Below are 26,013 nucleotides of genomic sequence, written 5' to 3' on the forward strand. Positions count from 1 at the left end.
ATCTGCGGCAGTCCAGGGTTCTGAAGTGGGAAAGTCTTCGCGCTGCTAATCGCCTTGTCGATAACGGCCAAGGACCATGCGTGAAGAACTACTCGACGCTCAAGAACTTGGGCAAGGGAAGCTTTGGCGTTGTACGCCTGGTTCGAGAAAAAGGTGACGGAGACCTCCAGAGCGGTCAACGGCGCCAGAAGAATGTGTACGCCATGAAGGTGATCAGAAAGACAGACATGATCCGCAGTTCCCAGGAAGGCCACCTACGAGCCGAGCGGGACTTCCTCATTGCGTCCGAGACCTCTGAATGGTGAGGCAGCCCAGCATCAGCGCTGTTGGTGTACCATTTCGGATGTACTGATATTTTGCAGGATAGTCCAGTTGATATCCAGCTTTCAGGACGCTACGAACCTTTATCTCGTCATGGAGTACATGCCCGGAGGCGACTTTCTTGGTCTTCTCATCCGCGAGAACATGCGGAGGGGGACATGTCGAAAAGAGAAGGCGTGGCAAGGGTATTCCCCACGGGGTCAGGCCAAGATTATCCGGGTCTGTTGTGACTTCGAGATCTATATCTCAAAGCAGCCTCGAACTCCTTGTTACCTTGCACCGCTACGGCTGAAGACCCACGGCATTTCCTGTTGGCACGTTCATGGGCCTGCACCCTAGCAACGCCCTCGCCAGTGCGCCCAGCTGTTCGATCTTGTAAGCAATGGTCTGGAGACCCAGAGTCATCCCATGTCCTGGCTCCATAGGGGAAGGTGCCAGAGCAGTCCCGGAAGCTGTGTTCGTCAGCCAAGGCCCGTCGATCACGATGCAACCCCGCGTTCGAGGACCTCGTAAAAGCAGTCTACCCCGCAAATCCACATCCTCAGGCCGATAGAACGCCAAATCTTTGGGGAACCATGCTGTGCAAATCGGGCATCTCGCGACAGATGGGAGCGACATGTCGATCGAAATGACCAGGATCGGAGTATCACCTTGCGAGGATCACCTATCCGCGAGGTTAAAAATCAGTCGGGTTTGGCCAACATGAAGCAGAGTCATCACCTCGGATGGCCCAGGGTTCCTGTTCACCAATTCAACATGGCCCTCAACATTGGCCGCCTGTCTTTCGAGCATCACCACTCCGCCCTCGGCATAGCCTAGACCGAGCCTAGAGTCTCATGGCGATTCAATGGCACGGTTCAAGACTGGACCCAGAGCAGCTACGACGTCGAAATCATGCGCGGCGGCAGCGAGCCGAAGCGCTTCGCTGTAGGCCCTTCAGACTCTGTGTACGTGCCGTGGCCGGATGACCCCCTAGGCGAAGCCGAAGGTGCCCAAGTTTGTGTCCGCGCTCGTGGCGCCGACTCCGAGACGCCCTGGTCCGACCGGGTCCACGTCGAGACGGGGGCTAACAGACAAGGGTGGATTCCGCATGCCTGGAAGCGGTTGAAAGGGTAGAGTTCATTTCGCAGGTTTCCTTAAAGAGAGGTTTCCTTAAGAGATTAGTTTTCAGGACAAGCAAATTTATGCAATCTGGCAAGGATTTTGGGGGTAGCATCTCTCGCATGTTGTTTGAATCAGTGAATTGCTGACTGGGGCGTTTCGCCCGAAAAACGGACAAATGTTCATGCGTTTGGCTGTCCTTGTACTTCCCTTCCGCCGTGCTTCGGCGGACGAATGGGCGCGCCGGAGGGGGGTTGGGGCAGGGGGGTTGGGGCAGGGGGCAGGGGGCAGGGGGCAGGGACGGGGATGCCTGTCAGCAGGTGCCGCCAGCGCGTTCCAAGGGCAGGTGCACAGGACGTGGGTTGGGGTTGTCCCTGCCCCGTACGACCCCGAATGTCTTGCATTTCGTTGCGTTACTTCCCAGCCTTACTTGTACACGTACTCGCCTGAGAAGGCATGTCACTGCTGCTCCGAGTCACCCCGCTGGCAGAACCTGACAGGTATCACAACGCAGCGTCATATTGGCTTGATGGACGCAAATAACCTCCTCATTATCTCCTTATCGCAATCGAAACTCACAAAGTTACTGACCTTGTCGGCATGCTCGAAGAGAACCAATTGCAATCATCAAAGCCCGCGCACTTCCTTTTTCTCGACATTTCCTTCGAATCCCGAGGCCTTGCCTTCCCTTGAATCATGACGTTCCCAGGCTCGGCTCTTTCCGGCTTTTCGGCCTCGTCGTGCACCGCAATTCGAGGGACAGGCTAGTGGTTTGGCATGATGACGTGAACCTAAGGTACCGTTACTGATCACCCAAGAAACGCCTTCGAGCACATACGAGGTCGTCAGGGAGGGCGGCTCGGAACATATCCAAGTTGCCGAATGGAACGTGACACAACATGGAGGCCCGGCGAAGTAGTGCTGACTGACAGATCCAGTGCCAAGTCCAACCATTTCGTCATCGCGAGCGGTCAAGCACACAGCATGCTTCAGCACAAGATCCAGCTCCAGGCGGCTGTCTCACCAACCATGCCGTACGTCTTCCCACGAGATGTCTCCGGGGGCGACTGACCGTAACTCTGAAGAGCGGTGGACTGTTGGCTTGCAGAACATGGCGCTATCGCGACTTTGAGACCGGCTGCAGCCTTGAAGCCATAGTCCGTTTCGGCCCGAAGCTTCATTCGCGCCGTGCCGTGGTAGGGGCTCATTGTCGAGGCTGGCTATTCCGGGACACGAGCCTCTCTCTGTGTGACTGACATGTGGTCCCGGAGAAGGCTCGAGGCGTCCACCACCAGCACGGCCCGGAAGCGTATCCGCCGAGACAGCGTGGGAGCTTCGTCCGCCATGGTGAGAGACATTGGGAGCCCAGATGACCAAGGCAGCCCGTCACGAGCAAAACCCAGGCCGGATCGCCGCAGCACCCGCAGCACCCGCACTCGGCCGCCGCTCGAAAGGTGCAAATGCAAGCCACGATGGCGATGCCGACTGGACGCTGCAAGCCACGATGGCGATGCCGACTGGACGCTGTTACGTTACCGTATGCGAATGGCGGAGGGGGAAAGAGACAGTCGGCGTCAGGGCAACAGTCGACGTCAGGACAACAGTCAGCACTCGACATGGCTCGCCAGAGTTGGTGTGGTCGGCTGCTCAGCCGCAAGCACACCAACGGATGCAAAGGCTAGACATTCGGCCACGCGGCGCCGTCTCGCGATTGGGGCGAGTCCGCCTGCCAGGCGGAGCAGAGCCCGTAAGCTGGGGAAGTGGATGACGCTGCCGTTGGCGCTAGACCCGATCGGCCGAAGGATGCACCCAACGACCACAGACACGACTGAAAATAGCAACGCCAGGTGGCTTGCCAAGTGGCTTGCTGGCCCGCTGGTCGCGGTGTTTAAGCTTCCCCCATGTGCTCAGCTTGTCCCCATCGGGAGTCGCGTTGGCCGTCGAGTCCACCGAGGATATTCGTAAGAAACCCCGTCAGATCGTCAGATCGCAAGCCCCCCCGCGGACACTTAGGCGTAAGGCTGAGTAGGCCCAGCAGTCGGTGAAGCTGCGCCCACTCTGCAGCAGCCCACCAACTAGGGTGGCCTACCTATGTCCCTACTTGTCTAGGTAGGTAGGATAGGGTATGTGCTGGTGGAGGCGGAGGCGGAGACCATGGGAAGCTTACACCAAGACTCGAGCCGTACAGTAGGCCAACAACATCAATCGTATCGCATCACAGACATGTGGAAGAGTAGCTGCTGGAGTGTTGCACCTATATAAGATCTCATGATCTGTCGCCACCATCCATTGTTTCTCATCATTCTCATCACTCACAGCATCGTCCGCCCTCATATATCCATCTCATCTACCATCACTTACACGACAATCTCACTTATACCACAACCCCGCCTTCATCTACACAACACCAAACACCTAATACCCATACCTCCACACTTCAAAATGCGCTACTCCCTTACTCTCATCGCCTTCGCCGTCACGGCCCTCGCCCTCCCCACCGCCAAGCCCGCCGACGATGGTTCATGGGCTCCAGGTAAATACGAGGGCCCCGGCACCCCCTACGATGACGGCAAGTGGTACCCTGGCAAATATCCCGGCGCCAAGGACAAGCGCGCCGATGACGGATCCTGGGCGCCCGGCAAGTACGAGGGCGCTGGTACACCTTACGACGATGGCAAGTGGGCTCCGGGCAAGTACGAGGGTGCCGGTACCCCCTACGACGACGGCAAGTGGTACCCCGGAAAGTATCCCGGTGCCAAGGCAAAGCGTGCCGACGATGGCAAGTGGGCTCCGGGCAAGTACGAAGGCGCTGGTACTCCTTACGATGACGGCAAGTGGTACCCTGGAAAGTACCCCGGTGCTAAGGAGAAGAGGGAGGATGATGGCAGCTGGTACCCTGGCAAGTACGAGGGCGCCGGCACCCCCTACGACGATGGCAAGTGGCACGAGGGCAAGTACGAGGGCCCTGGCACTCCCTACGACGATGGCAAGTGGTACCCTGGCAAGTACCCCGGTGCTAAGGAGAAGAGGGAGGATGATGGCAGCTGGTACCCTGGCAAGTACGAGGGCGCCGGCACCCCCTACGACGATGGCAAGTGGCACGAGGGCAAGTACGAGGGCAAGGGAACCCCCTATGATGATGGCAAGTGGCACCCTGAGCAGTGAGCTGGCGGTTCTTTTTCCGTCCTCTTCTTCTTCTTCTTCTTCTTTCTTCATCCCTTCCTTAAGAGACATAGATTTTGGTTTGGATTTTAGCGGGGTTCTTGGTCCTTCCTTTACTGGGTAGCGGGTTTTCAGCATTAATATCATACTACACTCCTTTATTATACCCTTTTCTTGTCGCAGTGCATGTTCGCCCGAATGCTCATGATGACCATTGTCCCGTTCTCACTGGCATGCTGCTATTCTGGGGACGAATCTGTGTCGCAGTCGGATGCACGGAATCAGTCGGTAGTCTCGCTTCTCCTGTTGCTTTGCTTCTCTCGCTCAGCTGATTTTTGTACAGTCACGATGAACCGACCACCGTGAGGACGATGACTTGGCTTGGCTCACTCCCATTCCAATACCCATCACATGGAGCCGGACGGCAGAGCTCGCAGTAGGTTAAACTACGAGGGCAATCATCAGCGCTTTTTCGTAAACACCTACGGCCTCCCACGCCAAACCTCGGCCAGGAACTCATCCAGCCCCGCACATTTGATCTCGGGCACAGCTCGTGCCACTCGTCCGAAACGCTCAGCGTCCCCAAGTGCAGAGTCAGCAGAAAGCTGGAGACGGAAGCGGTGCCAGAAGCTTCAGCATCAGCGGGGTCAATGTTGGGATGCCTGGGCACAATCTACCAGTCGCTCTGCAAGATGTCAGCCTGCAGGTAGTCGGCTCGGAGACTCTCAACCCTGAAGGACCCTTCAACTGAGGGCGCAACAGGCGACCGAACATGGTGATATCACAAAAGCCGAGTGAAGTATAAAGCGCATATATGGGAAGTGTCTCGTTACAGGCGCCGAGAGGAGCTCTGGCGTCCGCCGACAGTTCGGCCGAAACTGACACGGACGCCGAGTGGGGCCGTCCTGAGAACGGCCGGCCGAGCATTGTGTACAGGAGGACTGATGTAAAGAATTGGCTAAAAAAAAGAATTTTCATCGAGGACAGCCCAGACGAAGCCTCATACAGTCTAGTTGACTCGTGCTGTAGAACCCTCCATGAAAACTTGAATCCGAGCTTAGACCGACCAATTCATCAAGTGCTTTATAGGGAAGCCCGATATCTGCATACCAACACCGCTACGATTCAGAGGCATCAACAAAAAACCACCTGAGTACCTAGGTATACCTCGTACAGACGGGTGCATCCACCGGAAGGAAAAAAGCTAGCGCTAAATACGGGAGGCCATATCGAGCTCAACCAGTAGACATTTCTACCTAGGTAGCTATACAAAACCACGAAAAGCCAAAGACATGTACTCCACGCAAGGCTCAAAGCCGAAAGCGACCGACCAAAAACACCATCCAGCCCCGTGCTGTCCCAGCTTCCCATATTTAGCAAAATAAGACACAGACACATCCAAACCCGTGTTCGCGCCGGTCCCCGAGCCCGAAATCAAATGTCCCCCTTCCTTCCTCATCTCAACGTGCGCATGCCAAACTTTGTTTTCATCCGCTGCTTACCCTGACAGTACCTCCTCTATCAGGGCGATCCCCGAGTGGGACTCGGGCTCCCCTCGCGGCTCTTCACCTCAAAGCTCTCGACCATCCTCAGCACCCTCGTCTTGGGTCTCTCGATGCGTACCGCCTCGGCCGTCCGCAGCGTCAGGCTTGGCCGCGGCTCCGATTCGCTGATGCCCGACTCGGTCGTCGAGATGCGCTTCAGCTCGCGCTCGCTGGCCGCCGATGGGACCCTGAGCTCGCGGCCCCGGGCCGGCGCCCACAGGTCCTCGTCGGCGATTGAAATGGACGAGGAAGAAGAAGACGGTGGCGGGGTCGCCACAGAAGGCGCCCCCGCCTTCTCGTCCATTACCTCCTCAACAGGTTCCACCGATTTCTTCTTCTGAATCCTCAACGGCTCCGGCGAGGGCGCAGACCTGGGGTCGAATCCTCCGGTGGTGACATCTGGACGCTCCCGCTGTCGCTCCGCTTCCTCAGGCGAAGGGGACAACGCGAGTCCGACTTTTTCCGGATCCACAGCCGAGGCCCCATCGTCGATGCTCGCCTCGTCACCATTGACGACCCTCAACCGCTCCTTGGGCACGGTGAACATGAACTGCACGAGCCTCTTCTCAATGGCCCTCTCGATGTCCCAATCCTCCTCACTCACGCCCGGCGGCGGACCCTCATCTCCGCCACGGGCACCGCTACCGCCGGCGTCATTCACTCCCTCGCCGTCCTGCCATCCGCTACGACCCTGTTTCCGCCTCAGCAGCTCGGCGCCGCCGATGCCGCTGAGCCCGAGTCGCGACTCATATGCCGTGGACACGAGCTCGTCGCGGCCGTCGAGTGATGACCGCCGCGCCGGCGAAATGCTGCCAACGCTGCTGTCGGCGGGGCTGCCACCGTTCGAGACGCTGAAGACGCGCCGCAAGCTGCCGAGCCAGCCCTTGCCGCGGCGGGGCTTGCTCTTGCTGGGGCTGCCGGAGACGATGAAGTTGTCTTCTTCGTCATCGTCGTCGCCGTGGTGGGGGTAACTTGAGCCGCGGGCGTGGCCGCCTTGATAGTGCTGCTCCCGCGTGGGGCTAGACCTCTCGCCGCGGAGGAGCAGCGAGGGGCCCTCAGCCTGCAGCGAGGTGAAGTTGCTCTTGGCCGTGGAGAAGGTGTGGGCGCTGTTGCTTGAGCTTGAACCTGAGCCAGAACCCGACGTGCCGAGACGGCCATCATTATTGTTGGCGCCGCCGGCTGAGAGCAGCGTGCCCGTGTGAGTTGGTGACGCGCGATATGGCGTGTAAGATCGTGCCGTGCCAGCGGCTGATCCGGATCGCGACAGAAGGCTGCTGAAGGTGCTTCGATTCGAGTCAGAGAGGCCGCTGCCCGTGCGCTCGTCATCGGGACCGGTGGTGCCGGAGCGGGCAGAGCGCATCGAGGCGCGGCGTGTGGGCGAGCCGCGGCCTGCGCGGGGAGGCATCTGCGCGAAGAGGGCCTCGGCGGCATCGACGTCCGACTGCCAGTCCTGGACCTCCGGATCGACAAAGCCCCGCTGGTGGTTTCGGTCGGGGCTCGGCGTGAGAGCGGCTCGATTGGGGGGCAAAAAGGCGATGGGCCCAGCCGCGGCGGATGTAGATGCTTCAATGCCCGAGTGTCTCGGTGTGGCAAAAGGATCAGAATACGTTTGCGATGTTGGTGTCTCGGGTCCCATATCCGGGTCTCGCATGAGAACGGGGCCGTCGGGGGCTTCTTCATCGGCCTCATAGATCGGATGAATGTGGCCCGCCGTTGGCAGGTTGCTGGGGCGCGAGGCGGTGGGCTGGTAGGCGCCCCTTGCAGCCTTGGATATGACAGGTTTTCTTGGGATGAGCAGGCCGGCTGGCGCGTTGCCGCCGTAGCCTCCGAGTAAGCTGCGATTGTTCCTCAACGTCTCGTATCCGAGAGATCTCGAGTTTTGGTCGTAGGGGTCGTGTCCGCCCGTGTACCACGAGTTGGACGACCATGGATCGTCTCTCTCGACCATCTCATCGTCAGCGTGCAGGAAGCGCGCAGCATCCTGCGCCAGACCCTGCACCGCTCGATCGCGATCCTGTCTCTGCTTCCTGATCCGCTTTCGGTAGCAGAACCACACGATAATGGCACCAATGACAGCGAGGAGGCCGACACCGAGACCGACACCGAGGCCTACTTTTTTCATAGTCTCGTTTATGTTGTCATTCTTGGAGCTTCCCTCTGAAGCTCCCGAACCAGTCCCTCCCGAGCTTGAGCTTGATGACGGATTCGTGTAGCTTGATCCCCAGGACAAGGAGGTCAGGTTGAGAAACCGAGGCGAGCCGCTGTTCTGCTGCCTCTTGACCTTGCTGCTTGACCCGGATATTTCAAACCCGCCATAGGTCATCATGACATTACCGGGCAGCAGGACGGCGCCGTGGCCGTAGACACCCGACCCCTGCGGCTGGCCATCTGGTATCTCCCACGCCCACTCGCCATACGAATTGCCCATCCTCAGCACGGCGAGCTGCGGATCGGCGGCGTGGGCGACGGTGCCAACCCAGCCACCAAGGACGACGAGGGCGTCGCCCGCTTCGTTGAGCACGGCTGTGTGGCCTGATCGACTGTCGACGGACGATGGCGTGGCTCTCCTCGAGACGCCCTTGACGGCGAGCTCGGACCCGGGAAGACCACTGTCGGGCCCGTTGATGGAGAGGAAAGACCACGACTCGGCCGGTAGATTCCAGATTGCTGCAGTGCTCATGTTGATAAAGGCCGTCTCGGTGTGGCCGCCGAGCAATACGTAGCCGCGCTGCTGGGTGATGGTATCGGATCTGTTGGTGATGGAAGGGCTCAGGGGGGTCAGTGAGAAGCCGGCCTCGGGGAAGGCTGGGCCCTTGGAGGTGATGAGAGATGCCGTGTAGCTCAGCTCGCTTTCGCTGGCGCTGTCTCGTGCGACACGGACCATCTGCTTCGAGTAGTTGGCGGCCGACTGCCAAGATGATGCGTCCTCGGAGGGTGTCGAACACATGCCGCCATAGGAGTACAGAATGGGATCAGACATGACGGGGGCCAGAACTGAGGAGTAGCTGATGGCGGCGCCGAGAAAGTGTGGGTTAGGCTGGGCTTCATCGTCGTTGCTGTCGCTCGTATCGCTGGCGGTGTTGGCAGCAGCCTTTTCCCAGGACCCGTCGCTCGAGTCGGAGGCCATGTCTGCGGGTGTGTAGGTCCAGACGTCGAAACCGCCAGCAGCGGCGCAGTCGCCGGCCTGCACGATAATGGTGCCATTGTCGGCCACAGTCGGCAGGAAGGCTGTCGTGTCCTTGGCGTTGCGCAAGAAGGGTAGGTCGGAGGAAATGGTTTCAATACTGGTGTCGCCATCGACTGTGGCTGAGATCTTGATCGACAGGAGGTCAACATGCGTCTTGCCGTCGGAAGATGCAGTGGAGGGGCGAAAAATGTAGGCGATGTCGCTGCCGTTGGATGAGGTTCGATCTGGCAGGAGCACGGTCGTCGGTATGTAGGGAAGCGTCTGGGCGGTCGAGGCGACGGCCGGCAGAAGGGCGACGACGGCAAGCAGCGCCGTCACTCGGGTGGCTGCATCACTGGTGACAGCTACGGCTTGCTTCCATGGATGCGACGGCATCGTGGGTTGTCGTCGAAAGTGGTGGTGCTTGTGGGAGGAATGGGGGGGTGATTTTTGACCGATGCGCAGATCTGCGATCGTTTCAATGCATTGTTGGGGCTGTCGCAAGTCGATGATGCCCGTTGTCCTTCTCTTGATTGCTCAGTTGCTTGCTTGTCTGCTTGCTTGCCTCGTCTCGCTCTCCGTCTCTTGTCTTGTCTTGCCTTGCCTTGGCGGATGGTGACCTCGTGTCGTGATGTTTCCGCTCCCCCCTTCAGGTTGTCATCACGACAACGACAAAATACTGATGAGCAAATGAAGATGCAGCAGCAACAGGAGCTGCGAATCAGGACGAAGACGTGACGACAGGTTCGCAGAGAAAGGGGACGAATAGAAGACAGAACAGACGAGGCCCACGAAGAGGCCAGAGCACGAGGAAAGAAGTAGGAAAGTGTCGTGCTCGTCTGGGGGAGGGGAAAAGAGGAAAGCAGACCAGGATGACAAACAAGGCTGCCAAATCACAGAAAGCAGCTAATCATACACACCCCGGACAGTGCAGGAACCATGGGAGCGAGTGGGAAGGAGGAGGGGGGAGGTTTCGCGGGATATACAGGCAGGCAGTATTTCTGACGAAACAGAGCCAGAACTGGCAGGCAGGAAGGAGGAGAGACTACAACGACGCTGCAAACATCGACAGCAACCAGGTTTCCCAATGTCAACACGACGACAACTTGCCTGACCTAAGGTAGCTAGCTAGGTGACTTGACTATGCCTCAGAGGGGTGACAAGCGCCGTGCCCCGCCACCAGTCTTTCTTGGGGAGGCCGGTCAACCGAGCCTAGAACGATGATGGTGCAGATGGGTGTGGAACGATGGTGGCTCGTCACTGGTGGGTGCTTTTGTTCTGCCTCTGCAGGGTGGCCTGGGGTGGATGTCAGTTGGTCTCGGCCTGGGTGAGGCGGCGCATGGAGGCTGGTTGAAGACAGGCAATTCAGGATTCGAGATACAGGGTCCCCATTGTTTTGTTGTGGGATGCCTTGGATGCGTCTTCTGCCCTGCGGCAGGTGCTTCTCAGTTCCCAGTTGACCCGGCGACGAACCCACCCGAGCTTTATCAGGACAGAGCCATTGGCTGCGACCCCGCTGCAGGCACAGAGCTTATCGCAGCTCATTTTCTGGCCCCGTTTTATTAGGGAGCTGCTTCCAGCCAAGCTGCTACCAAGTACCTACATAGTACCTACAGTGGGGCGACAAAAGTAATAACGGAGCTCCAATTCACACTAAAATATATAGTTTTCTAGCCTTTCTAATTTATTCTATAAATTAGATTAAATATTTATATTAGTAATATTACTAGAACCTTACTAAGCTTATACTATAATGATATAGTATACTTAAAGGGCTAGTATTTACTTAGATATATAGACTTAAAGCTAGGGTAGTAAGATTCTTAAAAATAAAGAATTTAATAAAAAGTTTTAAGATATAATATTAATACTATTAAATAGGGAAAATCCCTTACTACTTAATATAATAGAAAAGGTAGCTATAGCTAGTTCCTATAATTAATAAAATTAAGAATAATAGTATAGGAAGAGCTATTTAACTTTAAGCCCTTATTACTTATATAATATAGAAGATATTAATAGTCTAAATAATAGAGATTATAGACTTAGTAAAGTTCTAATAGTATTATTAATATAAAGATTTAATCTAGTTTATAGAATAAGCTAGAAAGGCTAGAAAACTATATATTTTAGTGTAAATTGGAGCTCCGCTATTACTTTTGTCGTATGACTGTACCTACCTACCTGAGGTAGGTGGGTACCTTGCCTTGTAGCTACCCGTGTTTCTCATCGCATCCATCACCATTGTCTGACATGTGCTTCCCCCCCCAGCCATCCCTCATTCAACCCTCGTGGAACATGGACAGCACCCTGCACTCACTGCATGGCAGCACACGTCCGACATGATAAGCGAGGCACCACAGGCACAATCACAGTCACAGTCACAGCTCTCGAGTCTCGTCTCGGGAAAAGCAACGTACGAAAACTACCTGCCTACCTACCTCATGCGGTTGGTTACCTAGCTACTCCCGTCCAAAACACCAGATAGAGCATCCCGTGACAACGACAGACAACCCTCCTCACTTCAACGCCTACACACCAACAATCTGCTCCTACTCCTGCTCCTCGTCACTGCCTACGCCTTCAGAGTCCGAGTCGCCAGGTTGCAACTCGGCGGCATCCACATTTGGCTTGTCCCACTTGGCCTGCTTCTCTTGCCCTTCCTGCTCCTCCTCGCCCACCGGGAAAGCCTTCATGAGCTCAGTATACTTCGCCGGCATCTCCTTCTCGAGTATCTGCATAATCCGCCTCGCCATTGCCGTCGTCGCCGTTGCTCTCTCTACCGTCGCATCCCTTTCGCTGCGCAGCTTGATAAAGTCGTCGTGCATACGTCGCATCCTCGCCTCGACCGCCTTGACCTCGCTCTCCGTCTCGGCTCCCGAGTAGTACTGCTCGTACCGCGCCGTCGTCTGCTGCAGCTTCTGCCGCTCCTCTTCCAGCAGCGACGTCTTCTCGCGCAGCTTGTCGTTCTCCGCCCGCAGCTCAAAGTTGGCAATCGACCGCTTCTTGCCCTCGTGCAGCGCGTCTCGGAACTTTTGCTCCCAGTCCGACACCCGCGCCGGCCACGTCGGCGTCACCACCGACACCACCCCCGGCGCCGCCTCGAGCCGCCGCGTCTCCGCCACCCCCGGGTGCTCGCCGTGCGCCGGAATCACAAAGATGGGCGACCGCGCCTTGCCCCGGAGCCGGATGTACCGTGTCTTGACGTCCCACACCACGAGGCCCGCGTCGTGCTGCTCCCCGCCCCGCCGCTCCTGCCACATCCGCTCTCCCGTGACCCCGTGCTCCCGCCACGCCCTCTCCCGCGGCTCGATCAGCGCCTCTTGCCGGTCGAGCACCTTGTGCACGTATTCAAACACGTCGTCGCCCGCGTTGCAGAGAATCCACCGGTCCTGCGGATACGCAATCTCGCGCCCATAGCTGCCCGCCCCTGACGACGCGCCCGCGCCTCGGGGCACCATCATGGAGAGGTTCTGCATCGGGACCACGGCTTCTCCACGCAGTGCGTCGAGCGAGTTGCCGTACGCAATCTCGAGCTCGTGCATGCGCCCGACGAGGTGCTGGTTGAAGACGAGCCACTGGCCCAGCAGCGTGTTGCGTGCCGCCTGGAGCATCTCCGAATCGGCCGCTGCGTCTGTCGGCAGCAGCGACATGAGACCGCCCGTGGCGCTGTATTCGTGATCAAGCATCTCCAGGCACTCGTTCGCGTGCATTATGAGCGCATGGTGGGTAGCATATGGTCGTGGCCTCTGGCCCTCCCTGTCCTGTCCTAGGTCGGCGTGCGTAGAAAGAGGACAGTGGTGGTGTGGGTGGCCACTCTTTTCGCCCTGAACTTGGTTCATGAGCTCCGTCAGAGGCTTTTGATGCCACTCATCCGTATTGGTGTAGGGCCGCGAGAGGTCGTTGAGCCAGTCGAAAGCCTCATTCTCTCTGAACTCGCGAGTCGTGTGCCCACGGCCTCGGTTCTTGTTGTTGACCTCGCCAAATGCCGTGCTCACCGAAATATTTCTAATGAGAATGGCCAACGACTGTGCGTGCTGCTTCAAAGCCAGGAGTGTCGGCGCGCGCCCGGGTGTCGAGAGATAACCGCAGTTGACATGGCCATAGAGTTGATTTCCAGGCCCAAAGTGCTTTGTATATCGCGACTCGTACGCTGTGGCATATTGAGTCTTGGGAATAGCTCCCCGGGCCTGTGTTGTTGGCGCTTCTGTCGGGGTCACTGCCATTATGCCCAGAGCTCAGAACTTGTGAAGCAACGTGAAAAGATGTAACAATTAAGGCGTGTGTAGAGAGTGCGCGATGTCAGTGTCGCGAATGTTCAACAACGAGCAACTGGAGGAGTCAATCATCTCGGAGGACATGTTTGTTTATCACAATTAACTTGATCAGCAAGCCAAGATAAAGGGTATTCTACCAATGCTGTGTATATATCTGAACAAAGAAAGGGTTCGAGTGCTTTCGACAAACAAACATCCAGGTGATTTGCTCGTCAAAGAAAGCAGTTGTGTTGCCAAAGAAGTCATGGACATAAACCGACAAAGGAGACAAAGGGTTAGGGTAAGCAAGGGAGCAAGACATAGGCTATTCGTTGTGCCAAGCCCCGAATGGTGGCAAAGGAGGTCAACAGGTTGTCAACTGTGGCTTCAATTGAGGGTCGGAAGACGGAAGGAAGGACGGCAGGAGAATGATCATGTCGGACGGGTATTGTGCCCGTTCTGAAGCCATTCAGAAACCGCTCGCCAGGACTTCCCATGCAGGCTCGTCGCTGCCAGATCGGGCCAGGTTGCCTGAGGCCCTGTACCCTTGCTGCAGACTGTCGAAAGCCGTGCAGAAACGGGTGGTGGTCTTGCATCGAGCGACATGGACCTTCATTCGGCAATTTGAAATTGCGACGCGAATGTGAAGGGGCGAGTTGATTCTTTGTGGCACAACATATTGGGAACGCCGCCGACCCTCAGCGTCTGACCTTGTTGTTCATCATTCCTGGAGATCTGACGAGTAGACTTCTGAGACTTGCGGAAGGAAGAGTCCAGGAGTCTCAGGCGTGAGGCCACGCTCGACGCGCTTGCCAGCAGCTGTGCTGTATATGTATCAGGCTGTCAGACATTTGGGCACGACACATGGATGCAAGTGGGTAGATCTGGGCCATCTCGGGCATGGGGGTGGCTTCGATCAAGGGTGACCACCGGCACTAGCCGCGGGGACGAGACCAGTCGATGCACGCTTCAGCTGGGGATGTTGTGTGGGAGTGTCTAAGCCACTCCCATGTTGATGAAGGCCATTTCCGAGAAAGACACCGTTTGGGATGTTGGAGCACGGAGAGATGGCCACGCGATGGGTCACAAAGCCACCAGGCCACGGTGATGCATAGATGGCATGGTTTGGGCAGGCGCCGTGTCACCGGGAGGCCTGCCAGAAACGTTCTCGACCTGAGCTGTATCCCGCCGAGCACCTTGTCGGGCGTGGTGCGAGTGCGGCAGTGTTTCCTATGTGTGCTGCTCATCAGCTGGCTTCTCCTCGAATTGTCCAGACTGTGGCAGTGATGAAGATGTCCAGCTGAGGCATGCCGGGCTATCGGCATTGAAATCGCGATCACGATGATGAAAATGTGGTTGTTGAGTTTGGGGGGGGGGGATGAACCAGGACGGACAACCGGCCAAGCGTTATCAAGGTTTACCATCGACAGGGCCGGAAATGGGAAGGTTTTGGTCAATCAGTCGCTGGCGCACCTGTGGGCCAAGGTGGTAGGATGGGCTAGGCATAGAAAGGGTAAAGAGAGAGGGACTATCTTTGCATTGATTTGGGTACTGACCTGACAGCACGCTCGCGTACACCGACAACCGCCCGTCTTGTTTCGCAGGACGCATGTCCTGTGTGTGAGGCATGACGAAGACGGAGACGCTTCGCCCATTGTTCCAGCACTATGCATCCGAGGAGGGGAATGAAGGCTCGGATGACAGGGCATGACACAAGCAGACAGTGGAGAGGTTGGAGTTGAAGTAGTCCATAACCGTAGTGCATCACTCCTGTATCTAGCTACTGAAGTACATACTCGATGGGGATCCTGTCTCGATCGTGGAAAGAAAACCCCTGGTCGATCGTGGACGCAGGCAACGTCGGGGCATTTGCAGCGACCTGGGCATCAGATAGGTTGCAAGGGATGTCCACACTCGAGGCGACAGGTAGAAGAATAAGGTATCATGATGTGATGGATTAGTGATGGTTGTTCCGGACACCTTTGCCCTCTCAAGGTCCCTCGAGTGGGCGTGGTGTGAAGCGGACACGGCAGGCACATCCATCCTCCATCCTCAGGACGCCTGCCACGATCATGAGCGTGCTGGTCTGCCACTTTGGGAGTGTGGGGCAAGAGTTGCTGGTCGCCAGCGTGAACGTTGATCGTCAAGGCAAGCACGAACGGTGTGGTGGGAAAGTTTTGACGCCTGGGCTACATGTACATGGCATAGTAAGGTACTTCCCACTTCGTCTTCCGATTCAATGGACGGCAGTGACCGTCATTGATGTGGAGACAGTCCAATTTCAGGAGATGCAAACTGCAGCTTTGGGCAATAGTACCCGCGCACCGACCAGCATCAGGCGGTCTGCCACTGCAATCACCACCCACCGTCGCCCATTCCAGACCTTGGCGGCTTCCCTGTCCTGCGGAGAGCTGTCCAGCTCGACAGGGGTTCAGTTTCCCCTTGTAGCCAGTCACGGCTGGCTTGGCCCCTGTTGTCATCCCTCCTGCAAATCTGCGTCATACGTTCGTAGAAGGCACCCCCGTTCAAGCTCGACCTTTGGAGTTCGAGGAGGAGGCGCAGAGGCTCCTCCAGCCTGTCCAGGCCAAGTTTCCCTTTCCCTGCGACGGTACCATGTACCAGCTCCCGGATCCCCAGCGCCAGTCACCCACCCAACCTGCAGTTCCCTCCCAGCACACCCCAGTTGTCCTGATGCATCAGAAAACCCTGATATTCCTTTCCAGATGGACCCTTATTAATTCGAGCATGATTCCATCTCGTCTCGCCTCCTACTCTGGTCCACGAAGCAAGTGACCCTCTCCGTCGACTGCGACCCTGGTGCCAGGTTTTTCCTGTTGCCTCCTCGACACACGATCAGGTTAAGGTGCTCCATGCTCGGCGCGTACCGCAGGGGATTCTACGCCATCTCACAGCACAACCGAGACATCACTTTCCACCCGCAATCACAAGAGGAACGAAGGCCTGACGCTAGCAGCATTAGCTCGCTGTAGCTTGTCATTGACCTTGCCAACCTTTTGTTACTTGGTAAAGGGTACCACAGAAAAACAGAACAAAATCGCCTGACGCATCACACCAACCGTGTCCTTCATCCTGCCCCTTCTTTCGCCGAGGGCAAGATCGACACATCCCGATTGCGTCGCTTGGCTGTTGTTGCATGCAGTGCAGTACCTAGTCCAAGCACCCGTCCCCCCCTGGTCACGTCACTGCCGTTTGCCAGCGTCACACGGATCGGCAGCTGGATCTTGGCTCTCTCCCACCTTTTCCTCCCTTGATCCCCCCCTTCTTAGTCGCCGGCTTTCTTCCTCCAAACTCGGAAGTTCGACTTGACCCAACAACCTCTCATCGTTCCATCGGCAATTGGTTCGAGGTCACGACGATTCACCTCTAACGACGTCGCGCGACCGCTCGCAATCATGGACGCCCTCAGGTTCTCCAAGCGGCAGTCGCAGGGCGAAGCCCGCGACTCCAGCGCCGAGACGGCTTCACTCTCTGGTGCGTCCATAACACTCTCCGCGTCGAAACATCGTGAACTGGCGATGAATGTGCTCGCTGACACCAAATCCCAGGCATGGTCTCGACTTTCGTGCCAGTCATCATCACTGCCACCGTGCTCTTCACCATCTTCCTTATTCTGCGCAGAAGCAAGCGCCGCTTCTACGCGCCTCGAACCTATCTCGGCAGCCTGCGTGAGCAGGAACGGACGCCCGCCCTGCCCAACGGTCTTTTCAACTGGATCGGCGCCTTCTGGAAGATTCCCGACGTCGTCGCCCTCCAGTCCCAGTCCCTTGATGCCTACCTCTTCCTCCGCTTCCTGCGCATTTGCGCTACCATCTGCCTCGTCGGTCTCCTCATGACATGGCCCGTCCTGTTCCCCGTCAACGCGACAGGCGGCGGCGGCCAGAAGGAACTCAATATCTTGAGCATGTCAAACATTGACATCACCAAGTCTTCAAACAAGAACCGCCTCTACGCGCACGCGTTCATCGGCGCCCTCTTCTACGGCTTTGTCATGTACACCATCTTCCGCGAGTGCATCTTCTACATCAACCTGCGCCAGGCTTTCTTGCTGTCGCCCACCTACGCCAAGCGCATCTCCTCGCGCACCGTGCTGTTCACCTCTGTGCCTGCCGCCTATCTCGAGGAAGGCAAGCTGCGCAAGCTGTTCAGCGATTCGGTCAAGAATCTCTGGATCGCTGGCACCACGAAGGAGCTTGACGACCTTGTCGAGGAGCGTGACAAGGCTGCCATGAAGCTCGAGGGCGCCGAGGTCAAGCTCATCAAGGCCGTCAACAAGGAGCGCCTCAAGGCCATCAAGAATGGTGCTTCTGCCGACAAGCCTGCTCCCTCCAACGACGCCGAGCCTGGTCAGGTCGCCGCTCGCTGGATTCCTCAGAAGAGCCGCCCTACCCACCGCCTCGGCAAGTTCGGTCTCTACGGCAAGAAGGTTGACTCGATCGATTGGGCTCGCGCTGAGCTCCAAAGGCTCATTCCTCAGGTCGACACTGCTCAGGCCGAGTACCGTGCCGGCAATTATGCCAAGAACGGTGCCGTTTTTGTCGAGTTCTACACTCAGTCTGACGCCCAGGCTGCCTTCCAGGTCCTCACCCACCACCACGCCCTCCATATGAGCCCAAGGTACATCGGCATCACCCCTGGCGAGGTCATTTGGAAGTCTCTGTCCATCCCTTGGTGGCAGAAGGTAGTCCGCCGATACGCCGTCACCGCCTTTATCACAGTCCTCATTCTCTTCTGGGCCATTCCCGTTGCTGGCGTTGCCATGATCTCTCAGGTCGACACGCTCAAGAAGGTCAGCTTCCTGACGTGGCTCGACAAGATTCCCAACATCATCTTGGGCCTGGTCGGTGGCCTGCTGCCCAGTGTGGCCATGGCGATCCTGATGGCCTTGGTTCCCATCATCATGCGCCTCTGCGCCAAGATTGCTGGCGAGCCTTCTGCCTCGCGTGTTGAGCTCTTCACTCAGAACGCCTACTTCTGCTTCCAGCTCATCCAGGTCTTCCTCATCACCACGATCTCTAGCTCGGCCGTGGCTGCTGCCCAGCAGATCGTGGATGATCCTAGCTCTGTCTTCGACATTCTTTCCGAAGCTCTGCCCCGTTCCTCCCAGTTCTACGTCTCGTACTTCATCGTTCAGGGTCTGGGTATCGCTGCTAGCGTCATTTCCCAGGTCGTCGGCTTCATCATCTTCACCCTGGTCTACAGGTTCCTCACGAGCACCCCCCGATCCATGTACAACAAGTGGGCCCAGCTCAGCGCCATCTCCTGGGGGTCTGTCATGCCGGTCTACACCAACATTGCGGTCATTAGTAAGTCTTGGACTCGATGCCTCTGGCACAGGACATGTGTGCTAACGTGATATTCCAGGCATCGCTTTATGCCGTGATCGCGCCCATCATGCTTTTCTGGTCGACAATCGGTATTGGCTGCTTCTACATGGCGTACCGCTACAACATCTTGTTCGTTACGGATACCAACATTGACACGAGAGGCTTGATCTACCCTCGTGCGCTCAAGCAGCTCACCTGTGGCGTCTACCTCGCGGAAATTTGCATGATTGGCATGTTCTCCGTGAAGAAGGCCCCTGGCCCTGTCGTCATTGCCGTTGTCCTGCTCGTTCTCACCATCCTGGGCCACATCACTTTCGCCAGTGCCCTCAACCCCCTGCTCTACAGCCTTCCCCGTACGCTGCAGGTCGAGGAGGAGCTTCTCCTGACCGGTGACGTCGAGGCTGCGGCTGCCGGAACCAACGGCGAGGGCGCTGCTGGCACACAGTCCAAGGCTGCCATTTTCAAGAAGGTCCTTCCTGGCAACGGCGACAACGTTGTCGAGAAGCGCGGCAACATCATCACACGCTGGCTCAAGCCGTGGATCTTCGCCGACTACCACACGCTCCGTGCGCTGGTGCCCCGCGACCTCGTCGATGTCGACCAGCTGTATACTGAGCAGGTGGAGAAGGACGCCTACTTCCCTCCCTCCGTCACCAGCGCGACTCCTCTGTTGTGGATCCCCGAGGACAAGGCTGGTGTCTCCCGTGATGAGATCATCCAGACGAGCAAGGTCATTGGCATCACCGACGAGGGATGTACGCTTGACGACAAGAACAAGCTTCAGTGGGACGCCGAGGGCGCACGACCGCCCATTTGGGACGAGAAGATTTATTATTAGTATGTGCGAATCCGACGTTGTAGGCAATTGCAGAATAAGCAATCGCGCCTTGTGTGCCTGGTTTTGCGAACATTTGTTGCGTGTGAAATCCATAAGAATAGGAGTGGAGTATAGGTTCACAAGGTGAATAGCGGCACTGTTGGCTTGGGGATTCTTGGATGAATCGCGGTGCGGAAGGCGGGGGTTATGATACCCTACAATGAATTCTTTTCTGTTAGTGCAATACATCTAATACTGAACGCAACACTATTTGCGTGGTTGACGTGTCAATGTGGCGTGTATTCAAGTTGAAGGGTGTCTCGAAGAGCAAGACTAGTCGATTCCGAGTCCTGCAATGATGTACACTTATAACGACCACGAATCGTAGCTTCCATTTCGCAAATTTAGTCAGTGGCATCCGGCCGTCGTTCATGGTTGTTCGCTCGTTGCCTGGTCGTGGTTGAAAGCCCCTGTCCGCATGAGGCTCAACACATGATCCTGCATATCAGTGCCGTCTCATCTGCCTTCTAGGTTACTTACCTAAGGTAGGTAGGTAGGGTCAGCATGGACCGCACCCTGTTTTCCACCCAATGACACACGTCATGGCTCTGGTCTGAACTCCTCCTATCCCTAGCCATTGCGCGGCTGCTGTGCAACCGCGCAAGCAAAAGGCTCTGAACACCGAAGCCCGCGCAACTCCAACGCCGCCGCCGCCTATCCACACCACACTTCCCAAGTCCGCGTTTCACGACTCGCGCAGCCCGCGCCGAATGCTCTCGATTCCCATGCTACAGAATGCTCACGCGACAGCCTTTTCAGTTTGGGGATAGCCTTTCCTCTGCCATTTCTCACCCTGGCGCCCAATAAATAGATGTAATTCATGGCACGAGAAGTGCCCGGTGTTTGACATTGGTGACGCACGCAGAAGTGTATGTTGCCCCTGGCACAGCATCCCCTCCGTCGAGTCCTACGAAGGATTCCGAGGTAGCGGGGCCGATTCGTGAACCGCGAGACCGCGACCGACATTTACTTACGATTTAGTGAGCTCGACCATCCTTTGCCTCACGCAGGCACGATGATGAAGCCGATGAGATTTTTATTTTAGTACCTTGTCCTTCATGGACTGTGGCGAGAAGGAAGATGTTCCGAGTTCCGACAGTGAGCACCGGCCGGCACTGGCTACGGTCCTTCATACAAGGCTCACTGGCCCTCTACCTACCTATGCAAGGAACGCCTGCTCGTATAGTAGCCCTATAATCATTGAGAACTGTCGAAGTTTAGTTCGTCAGTGACCCACCCGGCTTTCGACGGAATCCGAAAACATTGTGGCTATGAAACGTTATTTGCATTACCATTCAGGATCCTTGCCCTTGCCCCCTTTCCATACCTACCTACATAGGCTTCATTCGCCAAGGGACAACACAATCAACGCGCTTGAGGGGGCTGAGCCTTGAGACTTCGTATAGGCGCATGTATCAATATCGAGTGAAAGCCTGGCGTTACGTGGGTCATCCGAACGGAGGCGGTCGTCATTCTGTTTGACCGACGACCCGCTTGGCCACTGCCGACGTATCCGCCTTTCACCGGCGTCGATGGATGGACTAATAAGAAGACGTGGTTCCGTCTAGAATTGAGGATAGAAGTCGTATGTTTGGCACTAAACGAGCCAAGCAGAAAATAACAAGATATTGTTAATCATACCGAAGTTTCGATCACCTTTCGACGAGATTACATCAAGTACGATCTATTCGCCTCCATCAGCAACCATTCAAGGGCACAGGTATTCGAACATCATGGTCTCAACTCCTCCGCCAAACCTGATCCCCTTTGGCGCCGACGCCAATTGCACCCTTGACCTCTGTCCGTTGGAATGGAGCATCCTACGATATCAGCCCTCGATCGCGGCGAACACGGTCTTCATCACATTGTTCGGCGTGTCCATGGTCCTGCACACCATTCAGGGGTTTCACTATAAAGCTTGGACATATGCGAGCTGCATGGCAGCCGGGTGCATTCTCGAGATCGTCGGCTACGTGGGCCGGTTGATACTGCACCACAACCCCTTCAGCTTCGAGGCATTTCTTATGCAGATCAGTGAGTGCCGTCTCTCGACTCGCGTATAGCAATACATGGCAGGAGCCTGACTCTAGCTGTTAGTTTGTATCACTGTTGCTCCCGTATTTTTGTGCTCAGCAATCTACATACTTCTCTCTCAGATGTAAGCCGGCGACTCCTTGTTGCTGTCGTTCATGTTGCCTTTGGCAGGACTGATCATTCAATCTCACCAGGATCTACTGGAGCGACCGCTCGATATCCCGCTTCGACCCGCGGGTGTTCTACTTGATCTTCATTCCCGCCGACATCATCTCCCTCGTCCTGCAGGCCACGGGGGGCGCCCTCTCGGCCGTCGGCACCGAGGAGGACGAGGTCCAGACCGGGGTGGACATTTCCCTCGCCGGCCTCAGCATCCAGGTGATCGCGCTGACGACGTTCGTGTGTCTCTTCGCCGATTATCTCATTGCGTACTTTCGCAAGCACGGGCAGGAGGTTACGCGGCGCATGAAGGTCTTTCTCTTCTTCCTGTTCCTGGCTGTTATTTTCGTCCTGATCCGCTGCGCGTACCGCATCGTCGAGCTCAAGGATGGGTATCACGGCGTCGAGTTCCGCAATGAGGCCAAGTTCATCGCTCTCGCGTCATCGTAAGTCTCCGGCGCCTGTCTGAACTCTGCCGTTTCTAGTCTGGGCTTTGTGGCTGACTGGCTCTTGTTCTCAGGATTATGAGCGCTGCCATCTTTCTGCTTAATGTTGCACATCCAGGCAGAGTCTTTGGCGTCGCGCAGATGACAGGCAAGGACGCCAGATCGTTTGAGATGCGGGGCATGCCTAAGACGCAGACTCAGGGCAAGTCTGAGAATAACGATGATGCCGCGACATTGGTCTGAATGTTTACCGCATGTAGATGTTTCAGAAATATCAGGGAGCGGCCCCGGTGATGTTCGTCTAGTGCGAAGTGGATATAGATACGATGAGAAGGCGCCTGGAAAAGGTCAGCCCAGGAAAAATGAGGCGGTATCCTTGGAGTTCGGGATGATGGCGGATAGATGATTTCTGAAGGGACTCAGATAGAGCTATTCGGCGGCGTGCTACGTTTTAGACAACGACTCCATCATTGGCTTCGAAAAAGATAGAAGGCAGAGCAGAATAGATAGATTATCATGAGAGTATTTCGAGTGCGTGGGAGCAGCAGTCCTTGCACGATTGGTGCTTTCCTAGGTAGGTAGGTAGGTAGGCAGGTAGGCAGGTAGGTAGGTAGGCACCTAGGTACCTTAGGTAGTCTGTCAAAGGTTGCAGCCTTGCCGTGGAGCACAGCACTCCTTCCATACCCCCTTCAACAACCGTTGCCAGAGTAAGAATGGTGATATTTCATTCATATACAACACCGACTGCTTGAACAGTCTGACCTCCAAGCATCAAGTGTTGAGTTGGCTGTAGAGGTCAATGCCACGCTGCTGTGAACGTTCCTGGGTTTGGTAACACTCATCACGTGATGACATCAGCTTGTCTGCCAGATCGGCACAGCAATCACAAGATGTCGCTACAACCACCCCCCACGAACATCACTCCCACACCCTCACCCCGACGACCCCAAGCCGGAGCGCTCTCTGCCCATGTCCGCTCGCCAACAGTCGACATCGCCTCGTTCTGGGTTGACCAGCCAGATCACGACCAGCAATCGCCCACCGCCAGGCACCAACTCACGCGGCTTCTCTGCCGTCGCGCTCGCGGTGGAGAGAACGCCAACAGGAGCGGCATCATGGCAGAGGCCCGCCTTGGCCTTGCGCCATCCTCGCGACTCGACGACACGCACACAAACAAGATCCAGATACAGCAGCCCGATCAGATTCAAGACCACCTACGTCGCACCATTGAGTACAGTGTCCGCCCGACGCGCGCCGAGCACGTCTCCGTCACCTTTGACATTCGCAACACAGTCCAGTTCACTCTAGTCAGTGCCGACAACAACACACCAGCACCGCCCGCTAATGCCAATGTCGACCCGGCACTGGACGGGGCGCCGCCGCCTGTCCCGGCAATCGCACCCACGGCAGCCAGGACGGTGCGCGTCAACGACGCGCTCGCCAACCAGCCCCAAGACGACCCCTCGCTGCAGCGGTCCGTGGCCAGCCACATCGTCGAGCTTCTGGGCGCCGTCGACGGCGCAACCTGGGCCGTACGCGACATTTCACGCGGGCCCCAAGGATGGACCGTCACGTATGCCTGCAAACACTCGCTCGCAGCCTGGCTGAGGCAGCACCAGAAGAACCCGGACAAGGGCCTCATTGGCGACTACAGCCAGAAGGATCCCGAGATGGCCATATTCGGTACCAAGTCCTTGCACACCCCCTTTTGCGCCCCTTGCCCGCGTCGTCAAGCTGACTGAACTCACGCACAGCACGCCCGGCGTTCGACTGCCGCGGCTCCCTGACCGTGGCCTTCTCCAAGAGCGCCCGCGCCATCTCCGTCAAGTACGAGCACACGCCCTTCCACAAGACGGTTAAAGAGATGGCCGAATACTTCCGACCGCCGCCGCCGCCGATGCCCACGACCGCCGCCACCGCCGAGACGACCGAGACGACGAAGAAGACGCCCAGGAGGTCAAAGGCCGCAGCCGGGAACGGCCATGATAACGAAGGCGAAGGAGGGGCAGCCGGCCAAACGAAGAAGACGCCCCGAAAGCGCAAATCAGATGCCGACGGCGCGACGTCGACGAAGCGGAAGCGCAAGAGCAAGTCAGACGCCGGCCAGAACGCCGCCACTACTGCGGTTATGGTCCCTGCGGCGCTCGACGGAGCTGATGGAGACACACAAGCCCAGACGAGGGCCGACGAGGTGGTTCAGAGCAGCGTGCACTCGCACGCGCTTCTCAACGTGCCGCCGGCCGAGGCGACCAGACGCCGCGAGACGGCCATCCGGCTGCTGTCCGAGGGCGGGGTCGAGCCTGAGACGTTGTCGACTGACCAGTTTAGCATCTTTGCGAACCAGTCGCCGGACCTGCAGAAGGAGTCGCTCATCATGCTCGCGAAGTACGGCGCCGAGCGTCTTCGCATCGTCCACCCCAAGGACCAGGCTGCTTCCGAGACGCCCAGTGGTGGCGAGAGCTCAACTGAGCAGACCCCGCAGCCAGCGAACGGCGAAGCCGCTGTCGAGCCCGGTGCGAGCAGCGTCGAGCCGACCGTAGCTGTCGGCAATGCTGAAGGCGGCAAAAAGGCGGCGAAGCCCAAGCTCACGCGAGGGGCTTGCACGCCGTGCCGCTCCAGCCGCATCAAGGTACGCCATTATGTTCACGTTCAGTGTTGATGAGCTTGCTACTGACGCAACAACAGTGCGACCGTAAAAAACCGTCATGTGACGCTTGCATCGCCGCCGACATCAGCTGCGAATACCCCCTCCAGCAGACTCGCGTTCCCAAGGGCGAGAGCAGCGGCAAGCCTGCCAAGCCAAGAAAGTCTCCTGTACGAGTCGAACCAGACACAGAGCCTGAGGAGGTCGAAGATCCAGAGCCCGACGACATCGAGACCATTGACTACACTTCGAACATGCCCGTGGCCAGCATGGTCACGCCAGCAGCAGACTTGAGCACACAAGATTACTTCAACACGGGCTCCGGGGGCCTATCGTTCCCCCAGACGAACCACCCCGACGTGCCGGTCATCAACCCTTCCAGCATGACATACCCAGCACCGCCGCCAGCTGCCGAGGAAACATACTCTGAAGTACAAGCTGCCGTCGTGTCGCCGCCGAAGCCGCGGCAGACAAACGGTCGCCGCAGCCTGCCTTCAGGTCCCACCCAAGCGGCGCCGGACGCCGAACAGACGCAAGCTCAGGTCAACTACGCAAGCAGCTGGCAGCAAGGCGCATCCGATGACACCGCCCTGAGCGCCAGCACGCGGTCGCCGACTCTCGCCAAGCAAGCAGCGAGGCAGTTTCAGCAGCACCAGCAACACCAACAACCCTCGCCGACTGTTCAGCCCGCACAAACCGTTACCCCGTCCCAGACATCTCCCTTCCAGGTGCCTGCGCAGACTGCTAGAGCCAAGTCGCGGACCGGACAAAGGAGCCAGACCCCACATGGCGCCCAGCGCACGTCGACGCCGTCGCACCACACGGTGCAGCAGACCCGATCGCCGGCAGCCCCGCCCCCGACCGTCGCCGCACCGAACTACAGCGCCGCGGCCGACCTGACGGCCCTGTCACAGCGAGAACCCGTACAGCGCGCGCTATTCGAGCGCAGCGGACCAAC

The 26,013-nt window shown here is 57.3% G+C and overlaps 7 protein-coding genes across 7 annotated transcripts in view; 5 read left to right on the forward strand and 2 right to left on the reverse strand.

The window, feature by feature from the left end:
* Positions 1-1,215: 1,215 nt before the first annotated feature.
* On the forward strand, positions 1,216-3,387 carry VDAG_00620 (uncharacterized protein; the record flags this gene model as incomplete). Its single annotated transcript, XM_009651997.1, has 3 exons — positions 1,216-1,433; positions 2,328-2,456; positions 2,697-3,387. 3 exons carry the CDS (start codon positions 1,216-1,218, stop codon positions 3,385-3,387), a joined length of 1,038 nt encoding a protein of 345 aa, XP_009650292.1.
* A 477-nt stretch (positions 3,388-3,864) lies between these two features.
* Positions 3,865-4,587, forward strand: VDAG_00621 (uncharacterized protein; the record flags this gene model as incomplete). Its single annotated transcript, XM_009651998.1, has 1 exon — positions 3,865-4,587. The coding sequence occupies one exon, from the start codon at positions 3,865-3,867 to the stop codon at positions 4,585-4,587; it is 723 nt and encodes a 240-aa protein (XP_009650293.1).
* A 1,518-nt stretch (positions 4,588-6,105) lies between these two features.
* On the reverse strand, positions 6,106-9,690 carry VDAG_00622 (uncharacterized protein; the record flags this gene model as incomplete). The annotated part of the gene is made up of 1 exon (XM_009651999.1): positions 6,106-9,690. One exon carries the CDS (start codon positions 9,688-9,690, stop codon positions 6,106-6,108), a length of 3,585 nt encoding a protein of 1,194 aa, XP_009650294.1.
* A 2,156-nt stretch (positions 9,691-11,846) lies between these two features.
* Positions 11,847-13,520, reverse strand: VDAG_00623 (uncharacterized protein; the record flags this gene model as incomplete). The annotated part of the gene is made up of 1 exon (XM_009652000.1): positions 11,847-13,520. The coding sequence occupies one exon, from the start codon at positions 13,518-13,520 to the stop codon at positions 11,847-11,849; it is 1,674 nt and encodes a 557-aa protein (XP_009650295.1).
* Positions 13,521-16,865: 3,345 nt separating this feature from the next.
* VDAG_00624 (phosphate metabolism protein) lies at positions 16,866-19,733 on the forward strand (the record flags this gene model as incomplete). The annotated part of the gene is made up of 3 exons (XM_009652001.1): positions 16,866-17,042; positions 17,117-18,867; positions 18,933-19,733. The coding sequence occupies exons 1-3, from the start codon at positions 16,964-16,966 to the stop codon at positions 19,731-19,733; spliced, it is 2,631 nt and encodes an 876-aa protein (XP_009650296.1). The 5' UTR covers positions 16,866-16,963.
* A 1,772-nt stretch (positions 19,734-21,505) lies between these two features.
* Positions 21,506-22,945, forward strand: VDAG_00625 (sphingoid long-chain base transporter RSB1; the record flags this gene model as incomplete). Its single annotated transcript, XM_009652002.1, has 4 exons — positions 21,506-21,806; positions 21,870-21,930; positions 22,001-22,411; positions 22,486-22,945. 4 exons carry the CDS (start codon positions 21,506-21,508, stop codon positions 22,652-22,654), a joined length of 942 nt encoding a protein of 313 aa, XP_009650297.1. The 3' UTR covers positions 22,655-22,945.
* Positions 22,946-23,301: 356 nt separating this feature from the next.
* Positions 23,302-26,013, forward strand: part of VDAG_00626 (uncharacterized protein) — a gene marked incomplete at both ends in the record, with an annotated part of 3,532 nt that continues 820 nt past the window's right edge. The window contains 3 exons of the mRNA XM_009652003.1: positions 23,302-24,094; positions 24,166-25,040; positions 25,097-25,978. Coding sequence (XP_009650298.1) covers positions 23,302-24,094; positions 24,166-25,040; positions 25,097-25,978 — 2,550 coding nt within the window. The remainder of the gene's footprint in view (positions 24,095-24,165; positions 25,041-25,096; positions 25,979-26,013) is intronic.

Source organism: Verticillium dahliae, genomic scaffold (genome assembly GCF_000150675.1).
Source record: "Verticillium dahliae VdLs.17 supercont1.1 genomic scaffold, whole genome shotgun sequence".
NCBI lineage: Eukaryota > Fungi > Ascomycota > Sordariomycetes > Glomerellales > Plectosphaerellaceae > Verticillium > Verticillium dahliae.